Here is a 27423-nt window from a genome sequence, read left to right as displayed (position 1 = left end):
AGCAAATTGAGGTTATTAATCAGACCCTGTTCTTGCATATCATTCATCTGTATGTTAAGCACTTTTCAGCACCTTTGTCAGAGAGCGGCAAGAATGGGCAGCTCTGCAGGGAAAGTTAAGCAAGAACTGAGGGTGACAGCAGTGTAGGCAGGAGCAATGTCCTTGCTGACAAAGTCTCAAGTGACTGGGAAGGCCTAAGGTCAAGCCAGGAAGTCAGGGTAGGGTTGTTAAGTTACAGGTCTGGTTAGAGGCATGTCTATAACATAGCTCAAGCTTGGTCCAGGGGAGTAGCTGGTCTTAAGCACATCTCCTGGGTGCAAGGGGGCCCCAGTGGAGACCCTGGATGGGCTGTTTGGGGCAATTACAACTGCATGGTGTACCAACACCTTCAGTTACTTCACGTATATCACGGTGCAGAAAAGGAGTGGTACCTGTGAAACATGTATCTGTATTTCAGATCTCATTGCTCTAAAAGTCAGAAGAACAAAACCTCACTTCTCTGTGTTTTCAGATGTTCTGGCTGAAAATGAGAGTGATTTTCACATTTTTCTTTCTTTCCAATGTGCTAGTGAATTTTGTTACAGTCAAGCCAGAGAATATGATAACAAGAGTGTGAACTGGTGAACTCAAATTCCTGAGCTGCTGCCAGCTTCTCCTATGACTACAAGTAGCTCTTAGATCCTCAAATATCCAGTTCTATAATGAGGATGTAATTGTTTGCACATAGCAATGGCAGTAAATTGAGTCAAGAGTAGGAATGTCCGTCAGGACTATTTTCTTCCACACTAGTGGTTATGTCATATTTCTCAAATAACTAAATCTTTCTTGGCCATATTCTGCCACATAGAAGCATTTCTGACATAAACAATCCAAGCCACATGTATTATAATCTTTAGGCTCCCGAAGAGGAGGAGATCTGGATATTTCAGAGAAAAAAGGTCTGAGGGATGAACATAATTTTTTGAGTCTTGGCTTGCTCATAATGAAAACCAAACGTTCTTATGATGTACTTGCTATGGAGTTGGAGCAAAAAGGGTCATTAGAAGAACCTTGCAGGGAAAATATTGCAGTACAGTCACATGTGGAAGACAAGAGTTTTATATGCAGTATTAGAATAATATTGTGGCAAGTTAGTTCCTCTCCCCTGCTCCTGGTGACCAGGTGGTTGTTTTGCCAGTGTTGAGAATTCTGTGATGTGAAGACACTAGTTTGTTAAAAGGTATCCTGACAGAAGGACGGACAGTCATCCACTCTATGGAAGTGATTTTTGTTGGAGGTAGCAGGAGATGCCAATTCCAAAATATACCCACAATGGGACTCGAGGAAGTGCTAAGTTAACTAAAGGTGCCTATACAAGGACCATGAGAATGTGGTTTACACGGGCTTAATCAAGTGCAGAGAACAGGAGAGTTTGTTTTGCTTCTGTTCAAATGGTATTAGACTGGTTGACCTAGAGAAAATTTAACCCTTGGAATGTCTGTGCATTTCTATTAAATATGTATTTTTATTGACAATATTTTCCAGGTATTTATTTTTTTCTTGTTCAATGAAATAACCAATTTTGAATGAAAAGAGAGAAAAATGATTCAATGTAAAAGAAACTAAATGGCAAAGAACATCTCTCTTCTCAGTATTCTGTTACCACCGTACTGATTGTTTATGCAACTCAGGTACAAGGGTCCAAAATTTTTCCCTTCATCTGTTTGTGACATTTTGGCATGCTTGCCAGTGCATTAGTGCAAGTGTATACTAATATTAAAATGCTTGGAAACTGAGCTATAGAAACTGTCTGCTATACTTGATGTGTGATGTGAATTTGGGTCTATATTTGTAGATTTTGTAGACACAAAAATTGCTCTGGAATCAAAAGATACATGATACTGCAGGGAATAGACCACAGCTTCTTATGGGAGTGGAAAATGAAAAGAAAATAGATCGGATAATACCTACACAATGAGGGGAGGGAAGACAAAAAGTGAATTAAAATATAACTTCATTTTATGTCAAGTAATACCGATAGCTGTAGCTGGACTTATTGGAAGTGCTTCTCATCAATTCCACTGAAATAACATCGACTAGAATGGATTTGCATGTATTTGCAGGTGACTTCAGAAATAAGTATTTCCATGGAGTTGTAAAATACAACTAGTTTGACTACCTTAAAAATCAAAGCTGTGTTTAAGATGAGCATTTCCTTCTTCCTAGTGACTGCAAGAATTTGGTTCTTATGTGAAGTAATTTCTCTTTGCTCATGTAGAGGACAAGCAGGCAGGCAGGAAGCAGGAACATTCGTAACGACAGCCAGTAAATGTTTTTGCTGATTTTAGGCACCACAGATAAGTTAAGGTTTTCTTACCTACAATGATCAAAAGATTCCACACATGAGAAGGTGCTCTGAAGTAAGTGGGTGAATATTGCACAATAAGAAATTGTTCTGCGCTCATTTTCTTAGTGGTGGGGGAAGCTGTGCAATATTCAGAGTTGATCTGAAGTATTTGTTGCTAAATAAAGTCTCTTGGAAATATACTTCCTTCAAGGATAATGGAGTGCACAGAGAATTCTGGATCAAGTAACATGATGAAAACCACTGTACTGTTTATGTAGTCTTAAGCTTCATTTTCATCCCTCCATCCTTTCAGTATTTAGCTGTCAATATTCCATTTTATTAGTTAAGATTCTGTTCTGTCTGAATCAGGTGGAGGCAGAAGAGCTCTGCTGAAGGATTTTGGATCTAGAAAATAAATGAAAGAATATTTTTTTCTCATTATATCTAATACATGATGCACTTTTTTCATTTTTTGGTCTCACTTTATTTTCTGTTTTAAATATTAGTTATAGCAAACTATTCTGTATGAGACTTGAATTTTATCTGGAATTAATTTTTAGCTAAAATCTTCTTAGGGCGAAATTTTATGACTCCTAAATATAAAGTAAAAATAAATAAAACCACGTGTACCTGTTCTTAAAAATGTATTTGATTAATAGAGCAGCAGTCCTGATAAACCTCCTAAGCATTATGAGTTATACATGCACAGTTTAAAAGGGTTTTTTTTTCAATTTTTTCTTTAATGTGCCGGCCATTAAACAACCTCAACCCAAGTGTCTCATGCATTTTGTATATGATGTCTGTTGCCTAAAGCAGATTTTATAATTATTTAATGAATCTCTGTATCTGACCCATCATTTTAGTTACAATACTGGCAGCATTGATCCCGTATTTAAAGCTTATTAGAATAAAAGGATAAACTAAAACAAAACCTACAGAAAAATAGAGACAAGATCTCTCGATTTGTGTTTTTGAGATAGTAGCAAATTCTCTGTTATTCTGTTCCAGCTGTTTACCTCTGCAAACGGACAATGCAAAACAAAGCAAGGCTAGAGCTAGCAGACTATGAAGCTGTAAGTACCTGGGGAAAAGTAAATTTCTCTGCTGGGTCTAATGAGCTTGTAAAGTAATGTTAAGCATGAAAACTATCCACTTTCCACTTTTTTATCCACTTTTACCAGCATGTGGGTCTGGCAGTGCTCCATAGTCATAAATGGTGTTTGAGAGACTGTAGTGAAGGCTAGCTGGGAAAAAAAAATGAAGTTTCAGACCATATTTAATCTTGCTCTGCTCAAATCACCATGCCAGGATCAGAAATAACTGTTCACAAATCCCAGCTACACCATGAGTGTTCAAAAGCAATTGTACTCTCCACTGTGCAAGGTTTGAATGAAGGATCTCTGGCAACGTTTTCAAGTGTGCTTGGTAGCTGTAGAAATACAAATCTCATTTCTTTAAAGTGATGCTGGCACTTGAGCCCTTGTCCTACCAGTAAGATGAGAGGCAAAAAGGGTCAGACTAGAGGCACTTCCCACTCCCTGGAAATTATGCTGTGCCCCAGGCAAGGTAAGATATTTGGGGCCAGGAAGAGCTGGAAAAAGAGGGCGTTTGATTAGCTGGTGAGGATGTGCTCTCTAAGGAGAGAGATGTCTTGAATTCCATCCCTGTTCCCCCTCAAAGTTCCTGAATTTTTCATGAAAATGTCAGCATAAAATTCATGAACAGACCCAGCTCTGTGCTGAAAGCTGTCCAGCTGTGCTGCTGTGACATGATAGCAGGATAGTCAGCCAGACCTCTCAACATGCCAAATCCTCCAGCAGTAGCACCATGCTGACACACTCTATTGCTTCTTCTGGCACAAGCTTGCTTTTCAGTGTACTGGACTGTGGGGCATGCATAATTTTATACTTACATGCCTTAGAAAATTCACCTCCAGGGTACTATCCGTGAGAGCCTTTACTAGTATTGACAAGATCTCTGGAAAGTCTCTTCTTCACTCTTCAGTCTTTATTGTCAGTGAGTATGTCACAGAGAAACATTTGCAATGCATAGAAATACAGTTAAAGCAACACTTTTTGTTAGCAAGTTTAAAGACAGGTTTTCACTTAGTGTCAGTAAAAGCAGTGCACAAAGGTAACTGAGGTCCTTTTGGAGGAAGGTAAGAACCACAGCCTTCTCTGTGTTGACAGACTGCATACTGCTACCATGTAGGCTGAGGGGAGATTGGAAAAGCTCTGTTACAGACAGTGAAGCTGTTCCAGCATCACTGGAGGAAATAATTTTGCTAAGATTTTACAGATCTTCCTGTTATTATTATGCTACAGAATATTTACATTTCCTATGCAGTAGTGAAGAATTATAGTCTCCATTTTTTAAAAATAGGGTAACTACGGCAGTCTTGGAAGATTCCTGTCTTGCCAAAATGTTCATTGCTTCTTAGTATTGTATTTTAAATAAACTAATAGGCAGCCAACATCGTTCAGTGCAAATTGTTTGCATAGGTGACTTAAGGGAGTTGTCATGTGGATCATCCAGTATGGAAAGTACTGCTGTTATCTTTCAGTATTATGTACTTTCAAAAAAAGAACGTTTCTTTGCATTATTACAAAATTACTCTGCCAGCACCTAGTATATAAAAATGCCTCAGAAATCCCATGTTCTGCTGGAGGTCTCTTGTCATCACAGTTTAGAAACTAAAACTGTCAGGGCATTCAAAAGTAGATAGATCCAGTGTTCCACCCCTTTTGGTGTCAAACAAAGACTTTATATCGGATAAATATGGTATATTTACACTGACACAAGTATCATGACTTTCATTACAACTTCGGGGGAGGTGAGAGAGGAGGGAAAGGTAAACTAAAAGCTACTAAAGAGTAAATAACTTCCAACCTAACCCACTAAAATTGTGTTGTATTTTCAGGAGAGTTTGGCCAGGCTACAGCGAGCATTTGCTCGGAAATGGGAATTTATTTTTATGCAAGCTGAAGCACAAGCAAAGTAAGTTCCTTTGAAGACAAGACATTTTGAGTTTCCATGATTTTTCCAGGAAGAAGGGGAGGGAAAAGTGATTGGACATTTCTTATGTTTAAAAATATTGTCATTAACACTATTTCTTTTAAATATCCTCTAACATTGACAGAGTTGACAAGAAGAGAGACAAGATAGAGAGGAAGATTCTTGACAGCCAGGAGCGAGCGTTCTGGGACGTGCACCGGCCGGTGGTGAGTTCCAGTGAGGCTGCTCTGCTGATAAATGTTGGCCTCTGTGGAGCATTACGGTAGCCTGGGAACAAGCAAAAGGGCTGTAGGGCCAGGGCTTGGGGCTCATCTCCCTTTTCACAGGATCTATGGTTTATATCATTCTACTGTTGAGGACTGCAGATATGTGTACACCCAGTTCAGGGTTTTCAGTGAATAAATTTGTTGTGTCTGATTTCCTGAATCAGAAGGTACCTGTCTGACTATTAGAATCTCAAAGGTTTCCCAGGGTATGAGTCACACAACAAAACTATCAGCATAGCTAAAAATACTTTTAAATAAATCTTACTTTTTAAAAAAATCTGCTTTTTTGCTCACTAAGCCTTTCAGCTTCACTCTGCTCATATTTCCAAGCTATTTTTAATGTACATAAAGGTTAGATATTGTTGGCTTTGAGCTGTGAGAGTCATACACTGTCTAAATGAGATTTGTCTCAGTTCCTTGTCAAAGTCCATCTGAAACAAAGCTTACAAAAAAGAAAGTCTAACATAATAACTACCTTTGAGAGCTAAAACTTTGTGAAAGAATGTCAAATGTCACAAGACTTCCAATTAAACTGTGAGAACTCAGTGACTGTACTTTTTTGCCTTACTGCAAAATTATGTCTGTTTCCCTTACCTAGAGTCAAGCTTTCACTTTTTGTATACAGTTTGCTATCAGTATGAATTAAACTTAATGTGGACTATATCTTCCACTGTGACACTGGGAAAAGATACTTAACTGAAATGAATTGTTCTGGAAAAGCAAAGTTAGGTGATGATACCTGTAGAAGAGGTGAATACAATGAGAAAGTTTCACATAAAAAATTATAAACTTGGACATGGTCACCCTGCATCTATGACTGGAGAATTGAAAGAGAAGTAGAAGAAATCTATTTTTAGGTAGGATTTAAAATGTCAGGTGGACAAAATAATTTTACATGAAAGATTCAAACTGCCGGCATTAGACAAAAAAAGACTGAGATGTTATTGTCTGAGTCACTGGCATAAAGTAGGGAAGGAGGACAGAAAGCAATCTGCCATCTGATGTCGATAGGAGCTACATGTAGAAAGTTTCTCTGGACCTGAGAACTTTGAAGGTGCAGACAGCTTTTATATTACCTGCAGAAATGGATCTAAGAGTTTTGAATCTGGGAATGAGGTGCTATTTCCAGGTCTGGGAATGAAGATGAATTGTTGAAGTCTCAAGTTAACATATAGGCAGACAATAAGGAGAGAATTAAAGGGACCAGGGCAAGAGGAAATTGAATCTGGTTAAGAGCTTTGACTGAACTGTGGATAAATCTTCCTGGTCCAGCAGATGTTTTTAATCTGGCTGTAGACATACCTAGGAAATATCAGAGGCAAAATGCTGGCTTATGTTCAGCAATGTAGGCTCCTGACTTTAGGAGATATAAATAGAAGAATGCAGAGGTTCTTACTTTTGCAAACCAGCTCCTCTCACTAGTTAGTAAAATAATAATTTTGAAAACATTGTTATGGATTTACTGTCACAGTAAAAGCCAGAAGCTTCTATTAAAAAGAATAAAATCTAAAAGAGGAACAGACTGAAAAAGGTGATGCTAGAGCTAGTTACAATTTCTAATGGCTTTTCAAGGCCACTCAAACCTCACTGAAATGCTGCTGTAAATCCGGAGAGCTAATTTTACAAAATTAGGTAATGTCTGGATAAGAATCTGGGATTAATGCTTATTTTTATTTACAGATTCTGATTGTTTGATTAAAAATTCAGAGGCTAGGGGCTGTGACAATATTGTTCAAAGTCCATTCCAATTTATTTTTTTTTAGTGAAAATTAATTTTGAATGACAAGTATTTACTTTTTTTTGTTGTTTTATTGTTTAGTTTAGGAGAGTAAATAAATAAATATTTTTCAGGGATTTTTTTTGCAGTTGTGCTGTTCTCTAGTCACTTTATTTCTTACCTGCCTGGCTAGAGTGCTACTACTAGACGTTTACATATAGAATATAATCTACGAATAGTGTGTTTGCATTTTATTTCAAAAAAGAGATACTTTAAGGTGATGAAAGGGATAGAAAAAGGAAGCAAGCCATCAGTCCAAAAAGGACAGTGCTGCAGTGCACTACAGGAATGACAGTGGAACCAGGAGAGTGTAGCTGTAGAAAAAGAACATGGTTGGTTATCAGAAATGTCACTGTGACGAACCAAACTGATGTGTAAAGAGCACTTGCCTCTACAAGCACCTTTATTTCATAGGTCCCAAGTCGAAATCAGGTGGTTAGAGAGGCCCTAGGAGATATGCCATATTCTGAACGATGGAAAAATCTTGGAAAGTCATCATATTTTTGATCAGGTGGATGGCTGGAGCCCACAGCGTTTTCCTAGGTTTTCAGACTAAGATGATGGTTAGAGATTAACTGAAAAAAGTGGATTTGGAGAGGAGTTTTTTTCAAATAATCACCTCTTCCTTAATTTCTCTCTTGATAAATAGATATGAGAACAGTTTTTAGTATCTCACTGATCAGTTTCCATTCCAGTATTTATTTAATTGTATTTTCACTATGTATTATTTTATTTTGATTTGTGTTTCAGTGTAATGTGGATTGTAATCTTGGTCATTTCTATAAATTCCAGTTGCTGCTTTATATAGAAAGATCATGGCTTGCAGCTAGAAAAAGTATGACTGAACTTGAACTGTAGGTCCTGCATCCTGCAGAGACATTCTTGAACAACTTTTAATCTTACTACTTCAGATAGTAATCATATTAAAGCCATGGAAATGTGTGTCAGGGAGAGCTGTATAAACTTTGTTGAGATCCTGAGCAGTAGATGTAGTATAAAGTTCATGCCATTATTTCTGAGGTATAGCCTGAGATTAATATTTTACACATATAGTGATGCATTTCTCTTTCTGATGGAAGAGTAAACATATCTTAAGAGCCTTCCTTTTCTTTTCGCCTGCCTGTAAATTGCATCATCATAATTTTGAAACTTTTATCAATAATAGACTATGAAACCAAGTGAAAATTGGTTAGGAGGATTAGGGCATTAGTCCAAAAGCAAAACCAGATCAAACTGAATTGGAGAAGTCAGTTCCTTCCAGGCAAAAAGAAATTAAGCAGCTGCTCTTGTTTGAAAAGAAATGTCACGCTCCTGATTAAAGTCTTCATAAAAAACCTCATAGCTTTGCTGAATTATTATCTCTCTTTAAAACCCATAATCTTACAGTTGTTAAAAAGGGACAAACAGGTACTAAAACAGTAAATCCCCTGAAACATTCTCAAACCTGCAACAAATACAGTAGGAGCAGAATAGCTGCAGTTTGCTGTAAAATTAACTCTTTTAGGTAGCGAGCAAGGACAGCTGATGTCTAGCTGTTACAAACAATCAACTTTTCTTCCTGAGTTACACATTAGTGTAATTTAAATGAAACGCATAATAAAGGCCTGTTGGGTATTTGCTGAAATTCAGATTAATTCAGAAGATAATTGGGGAAGTATCTTTTTGTCCTGAAAGTCATCTGTTTGCTTTTTAACTATAACAACTTAAAATAATATTTTATTTTCTCCAGTGCCTCTGACCTTTGTTATTAGTCAGAATGTTGGCTGTATTGCAGTCATATTTAGCAGGTTTGTGTGCAGTTGTTTTTAAGAGGAAGATGGGAAATAGGCAATGTCTTTCCAATATGTGCTAGAAAACCACACTGGTGTGTGTCTCTCTCCAAAGTTTAAAGCATTAACATGTCAAGGTGTGATCCGGTTCCTCCGTTCTGCCAGACATAGCTTGATTAAACCACAGGACTTCTGTTCCCATTGGCTACCGCTGCTTTCCTGAATGTTGGTGATCATTTTGCTTCTCTGTGAAAAAGAATGAATAGCAAATATTGATCAGGGTTAGAATGGATGATCTTGAAGGCCTTTTCCAACTTGAATGGTTCTATGAAAAACAAAACCAGCACTTGTGTGATTTAACACAGTAACGCAAAGTGTTCAGGGTGCGTATGTCTGATAAGGTTAACAGCAACATTAAGGGCAAGTATAGGTTTAAGATAATTCGCTGATGATGTAAAATTCAGAAACGTGTGAGTTCTCAATTTGGGGGTTTCAGGCTATGGTTTCCTAGTAGCAAGTAAGGAAAATGGTCATCTTTACATCTCACACCTTTTGCTTCTCTATTTAGTTTTTATATGAGATTTCATCTCTATTAATCTCATTGTATCTGTTTTCATTTTAAAATTGTATTTTATGTGATCTGAACATGACCCTCGGCATCTGAGACAGTATGTAATATTACCGGGTGTCTAGGGTCATGCAGTGGACACTTGCGGTTATTTGTTCTGGGGTTTCTTTCATTGCTTTTCTTTGTAATGACTTTTCCATCCTGTCCTTCAAAATCAGCCTCAAAGACTCGGCAAAAGACTGAATTTAACTTGGCTGAGGTGGCCCAATCATTCATCTCACACTTTGTGTGCTACAAACCCTATACTTTTCTGGGCTAGTCACTTTTTTTAGCCAGAGAACACTTCTGTCTGCTTTATCATAATATTTTCAGAAAGTTTTTAAACATCTCCAGGAAATGAATGTGAATCATGCCATCCAACTTCTCTAGTGAGATATCTGCATACAATTTTCATGTCTTCCTTTGCACCTGTTTCATCATATAACCCTACACGGGAGTTACCTCTCCAGCAGACAGGGAATGCAGCCAATTGTCAGTCTCAGATAATTGCACTTCTAGTAATGAAACAAAGCCTTGTACAATGTTGTGGGGTTTGTTTTTTTCTCAGAAATTGGTTATAATGTTTATGATCTACATTCGCATCTGTTTGAGGCAAGTATTTATAAACCTTATATCTAGCCTGCTAACTAAGACATTTATGGTTATTTAGCGTTGTTATTTAGTCTGATACTTGAGTAAGGGTGGCACAGATGGGGAAAGAGAAGCCAGATAACCGTGCAACACACTGAAAGTGCTCAAGTTAAAACTGAGGATTATGAAGAGGTGAGAAAATGTGAAATAACTAACTGATGAGATGGTGGATGAACATAGAAAAATAAAATGACGTCATGGTTTTTAGTAAGACCTTGTTCTGGGAGCAGCTAGGAAAATAAGCTGATGTAGGAAAGATAAGGAATATTTTTAATAAGTGCAGTGTTTATACATTGATTTTTTGCTTCTGTGTGACTTAAATTTGCTGCTTTAATCCAAAGCATTCTGTCAAGGGTCTTCTTATAAATCCAAAGGCAGATAATCAATTTCTAAATGTCAACTATACTTGCCACCAGCATTTTTAGAGACGTCTAGTCAGACTTCCCCGTTTTCACTTCTTTTCAAGTGCATAACCTAAATGCTTCTGAATGGAATTCATAAAACAGCAATTTGCTGTGCTTTGGGTGAAAAAAATGAGAAAGTAATAATGTTGCTGAGTATTTAGCATAGGGTCAACAAACCAGATAAATTTAACAGGTTTTCTTATGCGACAGTGTTGCAAATACTGGAATCTTCAGATACACAAAAATCACGTTAATACAGCATTAATTAAAATTAATACTGCTAAAGCATGGTTTGAATAAATACAATAGATCTAATTTCTGAACAGTAATTTCTGGTTCTGAAAACCAGAAACTACAAATCTAAGATAGTCTATTGTAAATTAAGAGTAACTGGAAATTAAATTAACTTTCGAAAAGAACTAGGCTTGTAACTTCCATGCAGTAGTATATTATTTAGGACAGCTTCTAGCTTAGTTTCGTATGACTTGTTTCAAAAATTAAATGTCAAAATCCTTTCCATCAGCATTTAGCATCTTATGTGTTTTTCTGACAGATAGACCACTATTTTTTAAAAAAAACCCCACAATATGATAAAATCCTTTTTTCTTAAGGTGAAAGTCCAGCTTTGCTAGATTTGTACTTAAACAAGCAAGTATGTGAGAATCCTGTTAAGATTCAAGATGCTCTACTTCCTATGGATTATTTTTATGGTTTAATTCATTAGTATTATATTTCTTGAAAATCTCTCTGTATCTCTTTTGCTCCAGTTCCAAGCAGGTCATTGGTTTGCACAGCCACTGGAATTCCTTGTGTGTCTGATACTACTCAGGGAACTCTTAAATGCTTATGCCTTTCTCTGCAGTTTATCAAGATTTCTTTATTTCTACATCAATATATTTCTAGTGGATTACACAATCAGGTTTATTGCTCAGTCATTGCAATTTAATAAATAAGTCTGAAACTTTATATTTTTTATCTTTTTTGTTTAAAGAAATTACTTTAAAAGGATGTGCATCAAGCATTTAAATTAGTTCTGTGCTGCCTGCATAATTCTCTACTAAAACCTTCAACAGAAGAGAACACTTAACCCTATCAAAGTCTTTATTAATTCTTACAATTAAGACAGTCCCTTCCTTTGAAAGAAACAGTTCAATAAAATTTGACATTGAACATTCTGTAGCCTGAAACACCAGATCAATGAATGAACAAGAAAAAAATTAAAAGCTGTATTTACTTAATTAAAAGACAATAGGTTGTACATCATTATCAGCTGATACAGACAGGTTTTAGCAGTTAAGCTTTGTACAACTAATTTGTTTCCATAATACTACTTGACTGTAGATCACTCTATTCAGGCATATTTGCAGCATATTGTCAGATGTGTCACGTGTTTTAAAAATAGATTCATGTTAAGCAATATAACCAAATTTGAGGTTATTCTCTGCAAGTCCAGTTCTGCTTTGTAGTTGCTTATTTTCAAGGTCACACTGAATTCATAAGTTGTAATTATGTACCCTATCTTGTGTTCCGTAAAGATAACATTTAGTAGTATAACACATCTCTTTAAAGATACATAATGAAAAGGTTGTAGGAATTTGGTAAAATATCTCATGCTTTAGTAGAACAAACAGATTTTAATATTTTTCTGCCTGGTTATCTGCCAAATTTTTGAGACGTCTGAGAAAGAAATCTAAAACGTGCTGCTACAGATTTTTTTATAGTTGGTAACAACCATGGGATTTGCTTTCTAATCATTAAATATACTTTATAGGTGTTAATTGCAAACTATAGCTGTACTTCCCAGATGAGTTTATTCCTAACATAAGAAAGAGTCCATAGTAAAAAATTGGAAAATTGTGATTTAATTTTAGAGAAGTTTCATCTGGAGTTCTAGAAAGGTGAAAACCTGGTAGAAGGTGTATACAAAGTCATCATCAAACTTACATACTTACTACAATTTATATATGAAATTACTGTGGCCATATTGGACTGTAATCTAAATATTTGTCTTTCTGTGTTTGGTTACTAGAGCTATAGAGCAGGTAGGACCTCTAGAAAAGCACTGTAGTTTAACAAAAGGTATCAACACACCAGTCACAGTGCTTGTGTGTCAGTCACACACCTGGATCAAAAGGCCTGTTTCCAAAGATACAACTGTGGTAAAACCAATTGTGCAAACTGGGAATATGATATTATTAAAAAAAAAAAAAGTGTATGACACATACATACTTTTAGAAATACAAGTACAGAGAAGAAAAATTGAGGCTATTCCCTTCTATTATATGATAATGTCTCGATACTTTTGTAAAACTTACAGTGCCATTACGTATACAGGAAGAAAAAACTGTCTGGTACCATCAGTTTCAACTGTGGAACAAGGACAATATGCCCTAACTAGCTAGACTGCAGTGGAGATACCCATCGAACTTCTTTTAGAGTTCATCATGTTTGGATTATGCTACATTTGTGGTAGATGCATCGTAACTTGCAAAATTTGTCAAATATGAATAAGTCCATCACTCGTATCCTAATAACTGAACTTACTATGGTAGTTTTCCTCTATCTTCAGATGTCTGCTAACTTACTGGGGATCTTGTGACTAGAGATATTGTCAAGAGAAGCCCCAATGCTTACACACTTGATTTCTCAGAGTTATTTTCAAAGAACTGCTGAAGCAGAGGGAAATTTTAATTATGCCATAGACTTTTGGAGGGGCTGATAAAGTTTATAAGAGTGTTTCAGATTAGGCACACCTAGTTGGTTGTAAATTAAAGCCATGGTTAAGTGCTTCAGTTGTAAGTAATAGTATTTATTTCCAACCAAAAGTGCTTCCTGTAGCCCAGTCCCTATAATCACTGGTTGGGCTTTACTGCCTTGAGAGGTGTAACAAAGGCTGGTGAGATCTCCCCTAGCAGTAGTATTGATACACATTCCTACATATTCGCAGGATCTGGTAACTATGGCTACTGAGTTTATTTTTTCATTGCTTAGTTGATGTTCGTTGATCTTATCGTTCTTAAGTACAGAATTGTAGAACAGTTTCAATTGGAAGAGACCTTCAAGATCATCAAGTCCAACCTTTGTCCTAGCCCTAATTAACACCACTAAACCGTGTCCCTCAGCACAACACCTACCTGTCTCTTAAACACCTCCAGGGATGGCAACTCAACCACCTCCCTGGGCAGCCTGTTCCACTGCTGGATAACTGAACCCCGGGCCAGCCTGTTCCAATGGCTGACAACCGTCTCAGTAAAGAAATTCTTCTCAATATCCAACCTGAACCTCCCCTGGTGCCACTTAAGGCCATTTCCCCTTGTCCTATCACTCATCACTAGGTCTCCTTTTTTCCCTGGTTTTCACCCAAATCTCCCTATTCAGCCAGACTGGTTTTCCTTGCCACCGGCTCATGTTACGGCACGTGGTGATGGCCTGCTCCTGTGCCTTTAAGACCTCCTTCTTAAAAAGTGTCCGGCCTTCCTGAACTCCTATACCCTTCAAAACTGATTCCCAAGGGATTCTATCTAGCAACCTCCTAAACAAGTCAGACTCGACCCTTCAAAAGTTCAAAGTGGTAGTTTTGCTGTCCCCCCTCCTATCATCTCTAAGAATAGAGAACTTAATCATTTCATGGTCACCGTTCCCTAGACAGCCTCCAACTGCCACATCCTCCATAAGGCCTTCTGTGTTCACAAAGAGGAGGTCCAGCAGGGTGCCTTCTCTAGTCGGTTCACTCACCAGCTGTGTGAGGAAGTTATCCTCCATACATTCCAGGAACCTCACAGATTGTTGCCTCCCTGCTTTGTTGTATTTCTGGCAGATACTTGGGAAGTTGAAGTCCCCTATGAGAACAACAGCAAGTGACCATGAGATTTCTCCCAAGTGCTTGTAGAATGCCTCTTCAGCCATGTCACTGCTCTGGTTGGGAGGTCAGTAGCAGACTCCCACAGCATTATCAGCTTTATTGGCCTTGCCCCTTAGCCTGATCCAGATACTCTCAACCCCATTGTCACTATACTTAAGTTCTGAGCATTCATGACAGTTCCAAACATATAGGGCCACACCACTGCCTCTCCTTCTCTGTCTATCTCTCCGGAAGAGCTTGTAGCCATCAGTTGTGGCACTCCACTCATGTCAGGCATCCCACCCGATGACCTACACTTAAAACAGCTTTCAGGTCCTGGTTCAGATAACCACCAGGAAAACAGTTTTGTGAAATTTGTGAAGGCTTGGACATGTGCAGCCCTCCTTTGACTGGACTTTAAGATAAGAGCTGTTTTTCCAAATCCTGTTAAAAAGCTGACCACTTTTACTCAGCACATTTAAAATGTTTCTCTGAGACTTTCTATTGCATCAGCAAAGTCATTAATAGTGCTGCTCTTCCATTGCAAAGCTTTTCTACTCATTCACCCTGAAGCGTATAAAATGAGGTAAAACCCCAAAATACACAAAAATTACCTAAAGTTCACCCTTTTCTTAGAAGCCTTAGCAGGTTTTGCACACTCCAATAACTTCCATCTCTGGGAAATGAAAAATTGGTACACTACAAGAGAATATAGGCGGTGTTGTTCTTTGTTACAGCCTCAGTTTTAGCTATTACTGACAACTTAATATAGGATTTTAATATCTCCTTTGATTCTAGAGTTTGTATGAGAAAAAACAATCTTTCCCACATAATCACAGTCAAACTGGATATTCCTCCAGATAGTAGCACTTGTTTTTTCAGCTGAGTACCAGTTGTTCTGTTTTCTTTGTCTCATTTAGTTTTATAATCTTTCATGCCCTTATTCTCCTCTTCATTTTTAACTATGCACAGTGCAGCTAGCTATAAAGGTAAACTGGAATATAAAAAATGCAAATAAAAATGAACTCTGATACTCTGCTTATTGTTCACTGTCTAATTAGCTTCCCTACTTGAGATGTGAGTGATATGGATAGTGACTGTTGAAGGTTAGGAGACTCTTTTATTGGTAAAATGACAGAAACAGCAACAATAACTGAAATAGCAGAATAAATTGTTGCAGAAGGCAACACCAACTTTTGACACTCAGGAAATTTCAGACTTTAAGCTTACTTTATTTGTGATAGTCTGCCTTGGCTTTACATTTGTGTGTTTGACTTTATCTTTTCCAAGTGGAAACAAAGATCTGTCCTGTTTGTATCCATGTCCATGATTTAAATTTATAGCATTTAAATTTTGAAAGCCTAGAGATCTTCAAATTTAATATTTCACAATTAAACTTAACAAGTTAGCCCATGCTTGCAAAACAAATAAAAAGATCTGTTTCATACCATATTGACACTGAAATGCGATGAAATTGTGTGAGGGTTGTGAATCAATCTGCCTAAATATTTACTGCTTTACTGCACTCTGAATTTATGGGTGTGCATATTGAAATGAGGCAATTATTTTAAATAGCACCTGTGCGTTTATAACTGAAGAGGCTGTGAAATTAAGTCTCCTAAAATCATCACTAGGTGTATTTGTATGGGTTGACTACACATCCCAGGCTGCCAGAGGCAGCAGTAAGGAAGCAAATAGCAGTCTTGTCTTTCCATTCTGCTGTTGTGGGGAGGGTAAGGCAGGATGATGAATTTCACACAGCTGTGAATACTTGATTGGAGTGTTCTGTTAGGTGGATTATTTGAATTTCAATCCCTGCAGTTCGCAAAGATCACAGGCTGTACCACAGAAATGTAGGCTGAGGGGGACCTCTGGAGGTCCTCTAGTCCAACCTCCTTTTCAAAGCATTGCTAAATTCACAGAATCATAGAACGCGTTGTGTTGGAAGGGACATTTAAAGGTCGTCAAGTCCAATACCCCTGCAGTAAGCAGCAGCATCTTTAACTGGATCAGGTTGTAACAGAGCCCCATCAAGCCTGACCTTGAGTGTCTCCAGGAATGAAGTTGAATAACACTGTCCAGCCCCTTGGTTAAACAAGCTTTGAAAATCACCAATGATGGAAATTTCACAGCCTCTTTTAAGCAACTGCTTCCTTCTATTATGAAGGGTATTTCTTTATCGCTAACTGGAATTTCCTTTACTACAATTTCTGACTCTTGCCTCCTGTCCTTTTATGGTGCACCTCTGGAACATGTCTAGCTCTGCAAGCCCCGTTTAGGCACCAGAAGACAACAGTAAGCTCTCCCCTCTTGCAAGCAGAAAAAAGTCTGTTCTTACACTGGACTTTTCCATTTTGAATATATTTCTTGTGCTGTTTGTGGGTCCCAAAATGAGTCTTGATATTCCAGGTATATCCTCATGATGCCGTGTGAAAAGCAACAGCCACTTGCTTTGCCGGCTGGCAATGCTATTGCTAATGCAGCTGGGTATGAGGTTTGTCTGCAGTGCTGCAAGGACATACTGCTGACTCATGTTCAGCTTCTCCCTCAGATCATTTTCTACAGCACAGCAATACAGACAGACAGTTCCCAGCCTATTGCAATGCATGAGCTTATTCCTTCCCACATACAGGGGTGTATTTGTCTCAGATACAAGAAAAACTTCTGGTTATTCTGGTTTAAGTAATTCACAGTTAGATTTTTATTTGTTGTTTCTTTAAAAAAAAATTGGATGGAAACAGAAGTGCTGAGGTACTGAAAGGCTGTCTCGTGTTCTTACCTTTGCTGTCAGAGTGGTTCCATAGACTGTTTATCAATATGGTCATAAGTGCTTTATATATATATAATATATCTTTATAAATTAGTTAGATTATTTAAGAAAGAAAAAAAACCCCAAAATTTAAACTGACAAAATTATAAACATTAATTTTCTTTCTGTTAAAGATTTTAAAATTATTAGAATTAGAAATATGCCATAGCAAAGAGATTTTTGCACAAAAGAATCTCTTGATAGCAACTGATTTTAGCTATGTGACCAAGCAATAAAAACGGTCCTTGGAGTGTGCAAATTTGTACAAGAGACAGACTATAAATATTAGATATTCTGCACTGTTTGGATGGAAATATATCACGGCTAGAGCATGCCATTTGATGTAAACAATGAATTCTTCCACATGGTTGCTACAGGTGTCAAAAAATTAATTCACTGTTAGATCTGTTTCAAGGGCTTAATTAATTAATTCACTGTTGCCACATTTATCAGGGAAATACTGTGAATATCAAAAGATTTTTTTTTTAACTAAATATACTCTCAGGTGGTTGTTGTTTTGAAATGTCTGTAGCCAAATCCAAGCATGTAAGTTGATGGACCTGGAGTTCTTGGACCTCCTCTCCTTGCAGAGGAGACTTCTCCCTTCCACTATGCTTCTTGGCAGCCTCCTGTACAGCATGAATAGAAAGTTGTGCTGCTTGGAATTCATATTAATGTGATTATCTGATAATTGAAGTAGGGATTAAAAAATCTTTTATATAGTTTTTTATATTATTTATCTGCATCCATTTATCTCAGTGGTGAATTTATCATGACTGGACTGACACGTCCTTTGCTGCAAATTAATCCAATGTCATTTGTACTATGATTTAAGGGCAGGCTAACAGATGGATGAAAAGAAGCTAAGTTTCCTTTGAATATATGACAGGTTTTTAAGCCAGCCCTTTTAAAACAGAAGAGGCCCAAATTCTGCTCTGGTTAGATCTTGCTTTATGATAATTTCAACAAGGTCACAAGACTCTCCTCTGTGTGTGTGTGTGTGTGTGTAGAGGGAATTGTTTTCATACGGAATATTAGTCCTGAAAGAAATAAGCATTCTATTTACATATATAGAAGAGGTTTTAAGTCTTCCAGGAAGTCTGTTTGAAAATTATTTACAGTATTAGTATGCAAATTATATACTACACACTAAATGGGAATCTTGCAGCAGAGTACTCTGACAGGCGTCTCACTATTTGAACTATGGTGGTCCGGTTAAAAAAGCAACACAAGAAGAAAACACAGCTGGATGTAATTGTATTCAAACACATACTTATTATGTTAATGAGGGCACACGAATAAAATGAAATGTTGTCCAGCAAAGGTCTTCCCACAAAGACTCCAAGTTATTTTAGCAAAATGCCCAAATAATGCAAGCTTTTGTGTTCATTTAAATTGAGAAGACGTTTGGTATTTATTCCTAAAAACTGACAGATGGAGTATGGCATCACCAATGAAACAAAAAAACCCATCTTCTATCAAGTGTCGTTTTAATAAATATTCTTCACTTGAGAAGAAAGCATAAGTTGAGAACGGTAGTGTATAGTGGTAGCGATATATGTCTTGAACACCTGTTGTTACCCTAGGTTACCAGAGTAGGGATGTACGCTGTAGCTGCTTTCCCTTGTGCACCGAAGCTTCCTGAGGCTTCCCTGCCTGCACCTTCCTGCTGCTGCTTTCCTTCCCTCTTCTCTGCGGTCACACCTTGGTCCAGTTTCTGCCCTCACAGCCCCTCACGAGTGCCCTTGCTGAGGTGTGCAACAGCAGCATGCTTCAGCCCGAGAGGTTTTAAACAGCCAGGAGGCAGTAAGAATGCACTAGATCTCATAGAAGGTCAGTATTGGGTTGGGAACCAACAAAACCTTCACCCTTGTTTCATTTTTAAAAACCTCCCAGAATTATTTGATGTGTCACTCGCATCAACAGCTCTGGCACATGAGTTGCCTGGAGAAGATGCTAGATTTGTTCATACTTGTGGCCAATTTACTCCTAGTGGACTTGAAATCTTTGAAAATAAGAGAAAGGCTTCAGATGAGGTTTAAGCTTTTTTTTCCTTTTTTTTCTTTTTTTTTTCCTCCCTTTCCATTTTTAGGACCTACTATTAACAAGCCATAACAGAAAACTAAACAAAGAACAGTTTGTGCCTTGTGCGAATGTGCCTGGTATTCAAATGGTTGCAGTCAAGAGCTGTAAATATTGTTAAAAGCCCATATCTCCTTCACTGCCAGCTGCTGCCATAATCCTAAAGTAGACAAATTGTTTTCTTTTCAACTTTACATCTCAGTATACCGTCCTGTGAAATTACTTTCTGCCTTTAATTTTGTCATCGTGCAGAATTTTCTATTTTTCAACTTATCATTGTCTTTGAGAGTTACAAGTTTTTCTGAGTTTAAGAACTACCATTTTTGTTCACAAGCCTAAAGTGTAGCTTTCCAAATCTAGCTCTATAGACATGTCAGATGCAATCTTGAGAATACTATCTAAATGCCTATTTTTATTCTTAGTGATTAGGACCTGTTTAGACTGCAAATGTAAAATGATTAAATACACATTAACGTATTACCTTAAAATAAAATTTCTGTATTAATTTTAAAATCATACTGCATAACAAAAAAAGTCTGTAATTTAAAATATTTTCCAGAGTCAAAGTATCATTAGCCAGTTTAATGAAATGTCTTTGTTTTTTGGCTCTGCCTATATATAGAATGTTTGCTTTTTTTGTTTCAATGAAGATTCACAACCACATCAAGCGTTTTTAAATTGTGGTAAGAAGACAAAGCTTATATCGTTAGTATGATAATAAGTCCAGCTTGGTTGTCTGGCAAGTAAATTCCACATCTAGCTACTCCCAAACTACTTTCACTAAAAATCCGCTACCACTAGAGAGCAGATTTTGTACTTTCCACTCTTACTGGCAAGTGTAATCCCTCTAAAATCAACAGGTAAAACCCACCTGAAAACATAAGGCTTATTATTAGTTGTTTCCAGCAAGCGATAAAGAACAGATTTCTACACACAGTTTGTATTTAGAAGAAAGTATAAAAGGAAGATGAATTAGGGGAAACTAGAGGACTTGTGTCCTTCACAATGCTACAGAGTTGTGAGAATGCACCTTTGAATGCCAAATCAGGGGTAAGAATCACTCTGTTTAGATTGCCAGTCTTCTGGTTGGACTGCTGAAGCCTGCTTGGTTGGGTTTTTATTTCATTTCCTGAGGGAAAAAAAAATCCCGTTTTGGCACATTTTTTCATCTTTATTTTTTTAAAAAATTATCATCTTTTAAAAAGTGACTGAAAAACAGGTGCTTCTGAAGGGAGCCTGGGGTTCACAGCTGAGGTGGGTACTGCACAATTCCGTTTATTTTGTGTCATTAAGTAAGCCATGCTTGTTAGATGGATAACTAGAGTGGAAATTGCATGGCTTTCTTGGCAAAAGCAAAGCAGAAGCATGTGATTTCTTTGTTATCTTGAGAATTTATTTCAAATTCATGATGTCATGAGCTGTAAACATGTGGTCTTCAGTCTCATTCCAAGATTCCCAAATGCTGTCAATAGCAATTTAAAAAAAGAATCAATATCTGTCTGTATTGGAAGTATGTCTTACAATATGCATTTGGATATTTTCTGCTCCTTTGTACATTTGTACATGCTTTCAGTATTTTCAGCATAAAGATATACAATAAAACATGTCCTAAAAACTATCATAGGGCCCAGCAAACAAGGCTAAAAAGCAAAAGATATTCTCTCACAATAAGCCAAAGAAATGCTACTTGAGATGCTTTATTAGTTTGTAAGTTGTTTAGGCACAACTGCAGAAGGATATCAGGTTATTATATGCCTCTGGTTATTTATTTTCTTAGCCTTACAAACCGAAGAGGAGTATATCAATGAAAATAGTATGGAGTTCCTTTGGAGATTTTATCCTTGTGCTATCTTTTTTTTTTTTTTTTTTTCCTAATAGCCTGGATGTGTAAACACAACTGAAGTGGATATAAAAAAATCTTCAAGAATGAGAAATCCACATAAAACAAGAAAAGTAAGTACTATTATTATATCAAAAGCAGGAGCTGCAGGTAATTTGTAGCAAGAAGTTTTATAGTTTCTTAGAACTCTTTTTCTTACAGCTGCAAAGAACGAATGCATGAATGTCTGTTATTTCATAAGCTCTTAATTAGATTTTAAAAATCACTAATACTAAATAAATGCTATTTGGAAAAATACATAGAGAATATGAAAATAAAAATTATTTTTTGTACACTTTATTCATGTTGTTTAGTAAAATCAATAAAGCATGTTAAAAAGTTTCTGTCAGTAACTAAGGAAAAATATATTACAAATACTATAACAGCAGTTTTTCTTGTGCTAGTCTTAATGAAAAGGGTGTCTCTAGTTTACAATTATGCTCCAAATAGATGACAGAAATTGTGGAGGAAGTCAGTTTAATCTAAACTAGGAACCAGACATGAACAGTGTAAGTTCTCACAGGATTGGAACAACAGTTTCTTTCAAATCCTTTGCATCGTAATAATGTAGATTGACTCCAACTTTAAAGTACTTCCTTTGATATTTTTACATCAACCCATGGAAAAATATATTTTAAAAAGCAAAGTGGCTTTAAAGAAAGTTTTAGCTTACTTTATTTATGGTAGTGAAAGGTCCTGATTAGTGTAATTTACCAAGCAGTAATTGCAAATTTGGGAGTCATCCAGATAATCCATTGTGATAATCTACCTTTGAGAATACTGTTTCTTCTTTTCATCCTGGTCATCTCCACTTACTGTAATAGCTGCCTTTTGGTGTCATTCAACATGTTTACTATTCAACCTGTTTACTATGCTGTTAATATAAAGATGTAATAAAAGTAGATTTTGTGTTCTCTGGAATTACAAAATTGTGGGGGTTTAGGAGTTTTTATTTCACACCGTGGTATAGAAGCACAATTTTATGAGTGTATGGCTTATCTGCAGTTCCCTGAGAAACAGATGATCTTGGCTAACTTCTTGAGCACACTGTACTAAAGCATCACACTTAGTATGAGTGTGTATAGAAAGCATTGTCTGAAAGCAACTATCATGTTCCATATTTTTTGCATAGTCTGTCTATGGCTTACAAAATGACATCCGAAGTCACAGCCCTACCCACACACCAGTACCGGAGACTAAGCCACCCACAGAAGATGAACTACACCAAGAGGTTGGAAAAATAACTGCAAGAATGTACATTTAAACGAACCTTTTAGACCAAAAAATTGTCATAACTGGGAAGTTGTTCAGAATGGATCTAGCAGATGTTTAGCAAACCTTTTCTTTGTTTTGGGATATATGGATTTAGGTCTGTAGCTTCTCTTAGAACTAATGAGACAAAACCTGACATTTTCTGTATCTTGTGTTAATCAGTTGAAGGCATTTAGGAGCAGACCAGTTATGGGTTCTTCGCATACCTAAGCCCATTAGCTCCTGTAGCAGTAGACAGCTTGCTCTTGCTTTCAACACTGATTTGGGGTTTGGGGGTATACTTGCCTCTCTGTGTACGCATTTAGGGGTTCACACATTTAGCTGCTGTTAACGCTTCATTAATCTTGCCTGAGGTTTTAGAATTGGGAGAAGGTAAATGTCTAAAGAATTAGTAGTTCTCTTCAAAAAATCTTAAAAAAAAAGGCTATTTGAGATATCCGTTGATGAACCTTTAGGGAAAATGTTATATTGGGTCCTTTTTGGTCTCTGTATGATCTTTTCTCTTTGATGGAAAATTCCATTTATTTTAGAACTACACTGGTGAAACATTATTTTAACTCAGATATATTTCTCTTTTGTGCCCTAGGATAAATTAAGGTTAAATTACAGCCCTAATAAAAAAGTTATGAAAATAATGTCAAGCAATGAAATTACTCATAAAACTCTTTGCCTTCCTTTCTTACAGATTAAGCACTGGCAAATGCAATTAGACAGACATAGATTAAAAATGTCAAAAGTTGCAGAGAGGTAAGTGTATTGTCACATCTTCTGGTTTTTCAATTAGACTGATAACTATTGGGAAAGTGATGATATGAAATAGCTTCAAAGAAAGAGAGACAGGGAAACTCAGGTGTCATAGAAACAATGGATGAGAGTTTACTTTTAGTGGCAGGTATGAAGTTCTTTTATTGATAAGAGATGCCCAGATATTCTGTTGTACATTTCTGACAAATCTAGGAGTCTCTGAAAGAGCTTCTCGCCAAGTGGTCACAAGTTCCACCTTGCATTGTCAGGGAGGCTAAATGGAAATAGGTCCAGGGTTACTGTTTTGATATTTCAAAAGGGAAGTTGCTGATCAAGCAAAGGAACAGATTGGCAGAGCTGGCTGGGTGAGGAGCTCCGTGCTTGAACATAGTGAGGCTGAGTATAGTTTGGATCAGTGGATGTAACACTAGTAGGAATATTTCTCCAAATAAGACAAAAATGCATCAGGAAGGGGCTAGAAAGCAAACAAAACAAAAAGCCCATTTAAAAGACTAATTACAGCTTATGCAGAGAAGAGGTAAAGAAAGCTCTGTTTTACACATCCTTACAGGGATAGTGAAAATCACAGAAAATTTTGCTGCTTAAGACTCAGAATAGGAAATTAAGCCAAATACAAATGGTTCTGCATCCTCTCATATGTTTGTGCATGTGTGTCTACTTATATATGTGTGTGTAGGCAGGTTAAGAATTTGTGTTTGCTGAACAGTAAAATCAGAATACAGACTAAATATAACATGAATAGGAATGAAAAGAAAGAATATTTGTCCTCACTTGTCAATAACCTTTCAATAATTACGAGGCAATGGAAAACAGAAATTGGGAATAAGGGAGTGGGGCATATAAATCACCAGAATGCAAGCAAAGTTTTTAGCGTGTTCAGCTGAGTCAGACCAATTAATGAATACCAAAGAATTTGGAAAAAAATATAGGGTTTTTTTTTTGAAATAAATAAACTTGAGAGTAGTGCCATTTGATTAGGAAATAATAAAAATACTAACTGTATTTTAAAAAGGAAAAAAGGAGTCCTAGCAGCTGCAGGGCCAATAAATATGACCTGAATAGCATGTAGTGGTTTAGAACAGATTTTAAAAGAAACTGCTAATTAGAACTGTGGGGGGTATAAAACATGCTCCTTTATGAAAGCAAATGTGCATTGAAGATGTTTGATTTCATTTATTAATGCCTAAAAGGAGCTATTGGAAACTATTAGGGAAGTTTGTAGTTTATTTAATTTCAGCGCTTGGTAAGATCTGAGCCACCCCTCCTTCTTCAGGAGTCCACTTTTAAAAGGCTTGAGTAAGCCTAATTTAGCCTGAGCTTGTAGCTGACTTCTGAGTACGTGCTCACCCGGTTACCATGGTTCTGTTTATGCAAGGTGATTTGTTAAATGGGTTAACCTGATCAGGTTTCCTCACCTCCTGACATGACAATGTTTGACGCTTCTGTTTTCCTAGTCTATTAGCTTATACAGAGCAGTATTTGGAATATGATCCTTTTCTTGTGCCCCCTGATCCCTCAAACCCTTGGATATCAGATGACACCACTTTCTGGGAACTGGAGGCAAGGTATATAAGTTTATTTCTTCTTTTGGAGTAAGGGGATATAACAGGCTTTTCTTGAAACATGAAGATTTCGAATAGAGATATTGCAGGAAAATACTGAGACAGAAGGGCAATGCAGTTCCTTTTTTTTTTGCAGCTCCCCTCGTAAGAGGGGAGAGCTGTGGATTAATAAAAATGTGTAAAAAGCTACAGTACCCATTTCCAGTGTTCCAGTGTGGGGAAAAAAAGACATCTTTAAAAATCTGGTAACATTTCCTAGTTGGAAGTTCTTACTCTTCTGTGTAAATGCATGTGTATTACCTTCATCCTGTGTAAGTACTAACAGCCTGGTTGCTCATCTCTGAACATTGCACACATATGAGCAATCTGGAAGTGAGAAATCTATCGTTGAACTTTAGGACTTAGTCTGAATAATGAACACAGAGTATTAGAATACTGAAGTATTCCTGATTGAGAGTTCTGCTGTTTTTTTCTTCTGTAGCAAAGAGCCAGGACAGCAGAGGGTGAAACGATGGGGGTTTGGCATGGATGAAGCTTTGAAAGATCCTGTGGGAAGAGAGCAGTTTCTCAAATTCCTGGAGTCAGAATTCAGTTCAGAAAATTTAAGGTAAATGAGAAGGACTTTATGTTTTAATAGCTCCTAAGATACATTGGGTGGGGGTTTTTTTTCAGATACTTTTATTTTAGTTTTTTGACTCCTTCAGAAGTCTTCCTCTGTCTCACCTTTCAGAATCCATTCATGCAGATTGCTGCCTGCTCCCTTATTCAGGCTGAGAGAAAGATTGATATAGTTAGCAGAGTCACATGAAACATAATTTTTCCATTCATGTCCAGCTTCTTAGTCAAATTATCCATGTAAGAACTTTTCTCTCAGCTCATTTTATTACATTTTAAAACATTGACCTATTCAAAGACTGTTAAGTATCATGTCTTAAGTTCAATATTATGAGAACAGTAAAAATTAGGAAAAAAAAAGAATTTGTTAAAAAATAAATAAAGTATTTAAAAGTAAAATTCACAGACTTTCACTATTTTGGCTTTGGAGGATCACTAATCTTTTACAAATCTCCACCAAGATTCTAGTACTTCTGGATCTGACACAACAGAAGAAGTGTGATAGTTGGCTCTCAGGTGCCTCACTAACTGCAAAATGGAAAGGTGCTGCTAGTGTATGAAGCTTAAAATTACTTTAAATTGAGGGAGGACTGTTATCTGATTTTTAAATATGATAGTGATTCCATCGGCTAACAGCGTGTTTTGTTCTTGCTGTTCTAAGTCATATCTTAGTGAGAATTATTTCAGAAAGATTACTAGGGATTAATGACAACCTTTCTATAGATAAGTCAAATTGTACATAGTACAAAAGCACGTACAACATGTTTTTCTCTTTATTCCACCTTCTTTTCAGATGTCATCTATATCACTTCTCATGCACCAATAGCATAAAGAGTATAAAATCCTGTCTGCACACATTCTAAACTCAGAAAAATATTACACTACCTTTTCTTTCTATCAGTTCTCACTCCATAGTGGTGCAGCATAGCCATTTGTACTAGAGTTACATTTATGTAACAAGAGGCATTTAGCATTTTGTGGTGTTGATTCATAAATGCTGTGTAATTGCACAGACCTCCTTGGGTTACATTATATTTGTCAGCAGAATAATTGGAGATGGACTTCTCTAATTTGCTGACCATATTCATATTCAGTCATTGAATTTTGCATTACAACTGTATATTAGATACTCTAGACCTTATGATATTTTCCAGCTGATTTGTTCATCTTTACATGGAACTATGGCCTGACCTGTATTTGTATGTGGATAAGTCCATTAACGACAGGTACAGATTTGTTTTTTATTTAAAACATCCAAGTGGTAAAATGATTTTGTAATAGTCAGAATAATACTAAGAAAAGGAAAGGTAATTTTTTTCTTTGAAGAGCATCCTGGTAATTCATTATGCAGAGCAGCTGTTCAAACATGAACCTGCCCAGCTCAGCGTGTGTTGCGGTTTCTTTGCTTTTTTGTGATTAATTTGTCTTTCTGCCAACTAGACTGTTACCCACATAATCCCTACCTCTTTCTTCTAATCCTATTTACAACACTAAACACAGGCAAACTGCAAGTGACTGATCCAGAAAAATTCCCCAGAGAAATTTGTTCGGAGCTGATTCCTTGACGTGCCATCTACTCTTCTCTGCCTCTCCCTAGATTCTTATATTGGCATTATAAAATACAATATCTGAGCAATGGTGAATATGAGCTTAAAGGCGGTTCCTGGGAAGGATCAGGCAGGGGATCAAACTTGCTCTGTAAAAAGTGCTTTCTGTGATAATTAATTGAAAGAAAACTGTCTCACAAGCTCAGAATTATGGTCATGAATTGTCAAACTGTAGG

The 27423-nt window shown here is 36.8% G+C and overlaps 1 protein-coding gene across 1 annotated transcript in view; it reads left to right on the top strand.

The window, feature by feature from the left end:
• RGS7 (regulator of G-protein signaling 7) overlaps positions 1–27423 on the top strand; it is an 83122-nt gene that overhangs the window by 37119 nt on the left and 18580 nt on the right. The window contains exons 4-11 of the mRNA XM_009864369.1: positions 3335–3399; positions 5247–5323; positions 5466–5547; positions 21426–21500; positions 22559–22657; positions 23384–23445; positions 24918–25028; positions 25507–25632. Coding sequence (XP_009862671.1) covers positions 3335–3399; positions 5247–5323; positions 5466–5547; positions 21426–21500; positions 22559–22657; positions 23384–23445; positions 24918–25028; positions 25507–25632 — 697 coding nt within the window. The remainder of the gene's footprint in view (positions 1–3334; positions 3400–5246; positions 5324–5465; positions 5548–21425; positions 21501–22558; positions 22658–23383; positions 23446–24917; positions 25029–25506; positions 25633–27423) is intronic.

The sequence above is a fragment of the Apaloderma vittatum genome, unplaced genomic scaffold, assembly GCF_000703405.1.
Source record: "Apaloderma vittatum isolate BGI_N311 unplaced genomic scaffold, ASM70340v1 scaffold922, whole genome shotgun sequence".
In the NCBI taxonomy this organism is placed as follows: Eukaryota; Metazoa; Chordata; class Aves; order Trogoniformes; family Trogonidae; genus Apaloderma; species Apaloderma vittatum.
The sequence above is the reverse complement of the archived record's forward strand: the minus strand, read 5'-3'. Positions and strand labels throughout refer to the sequence as shown.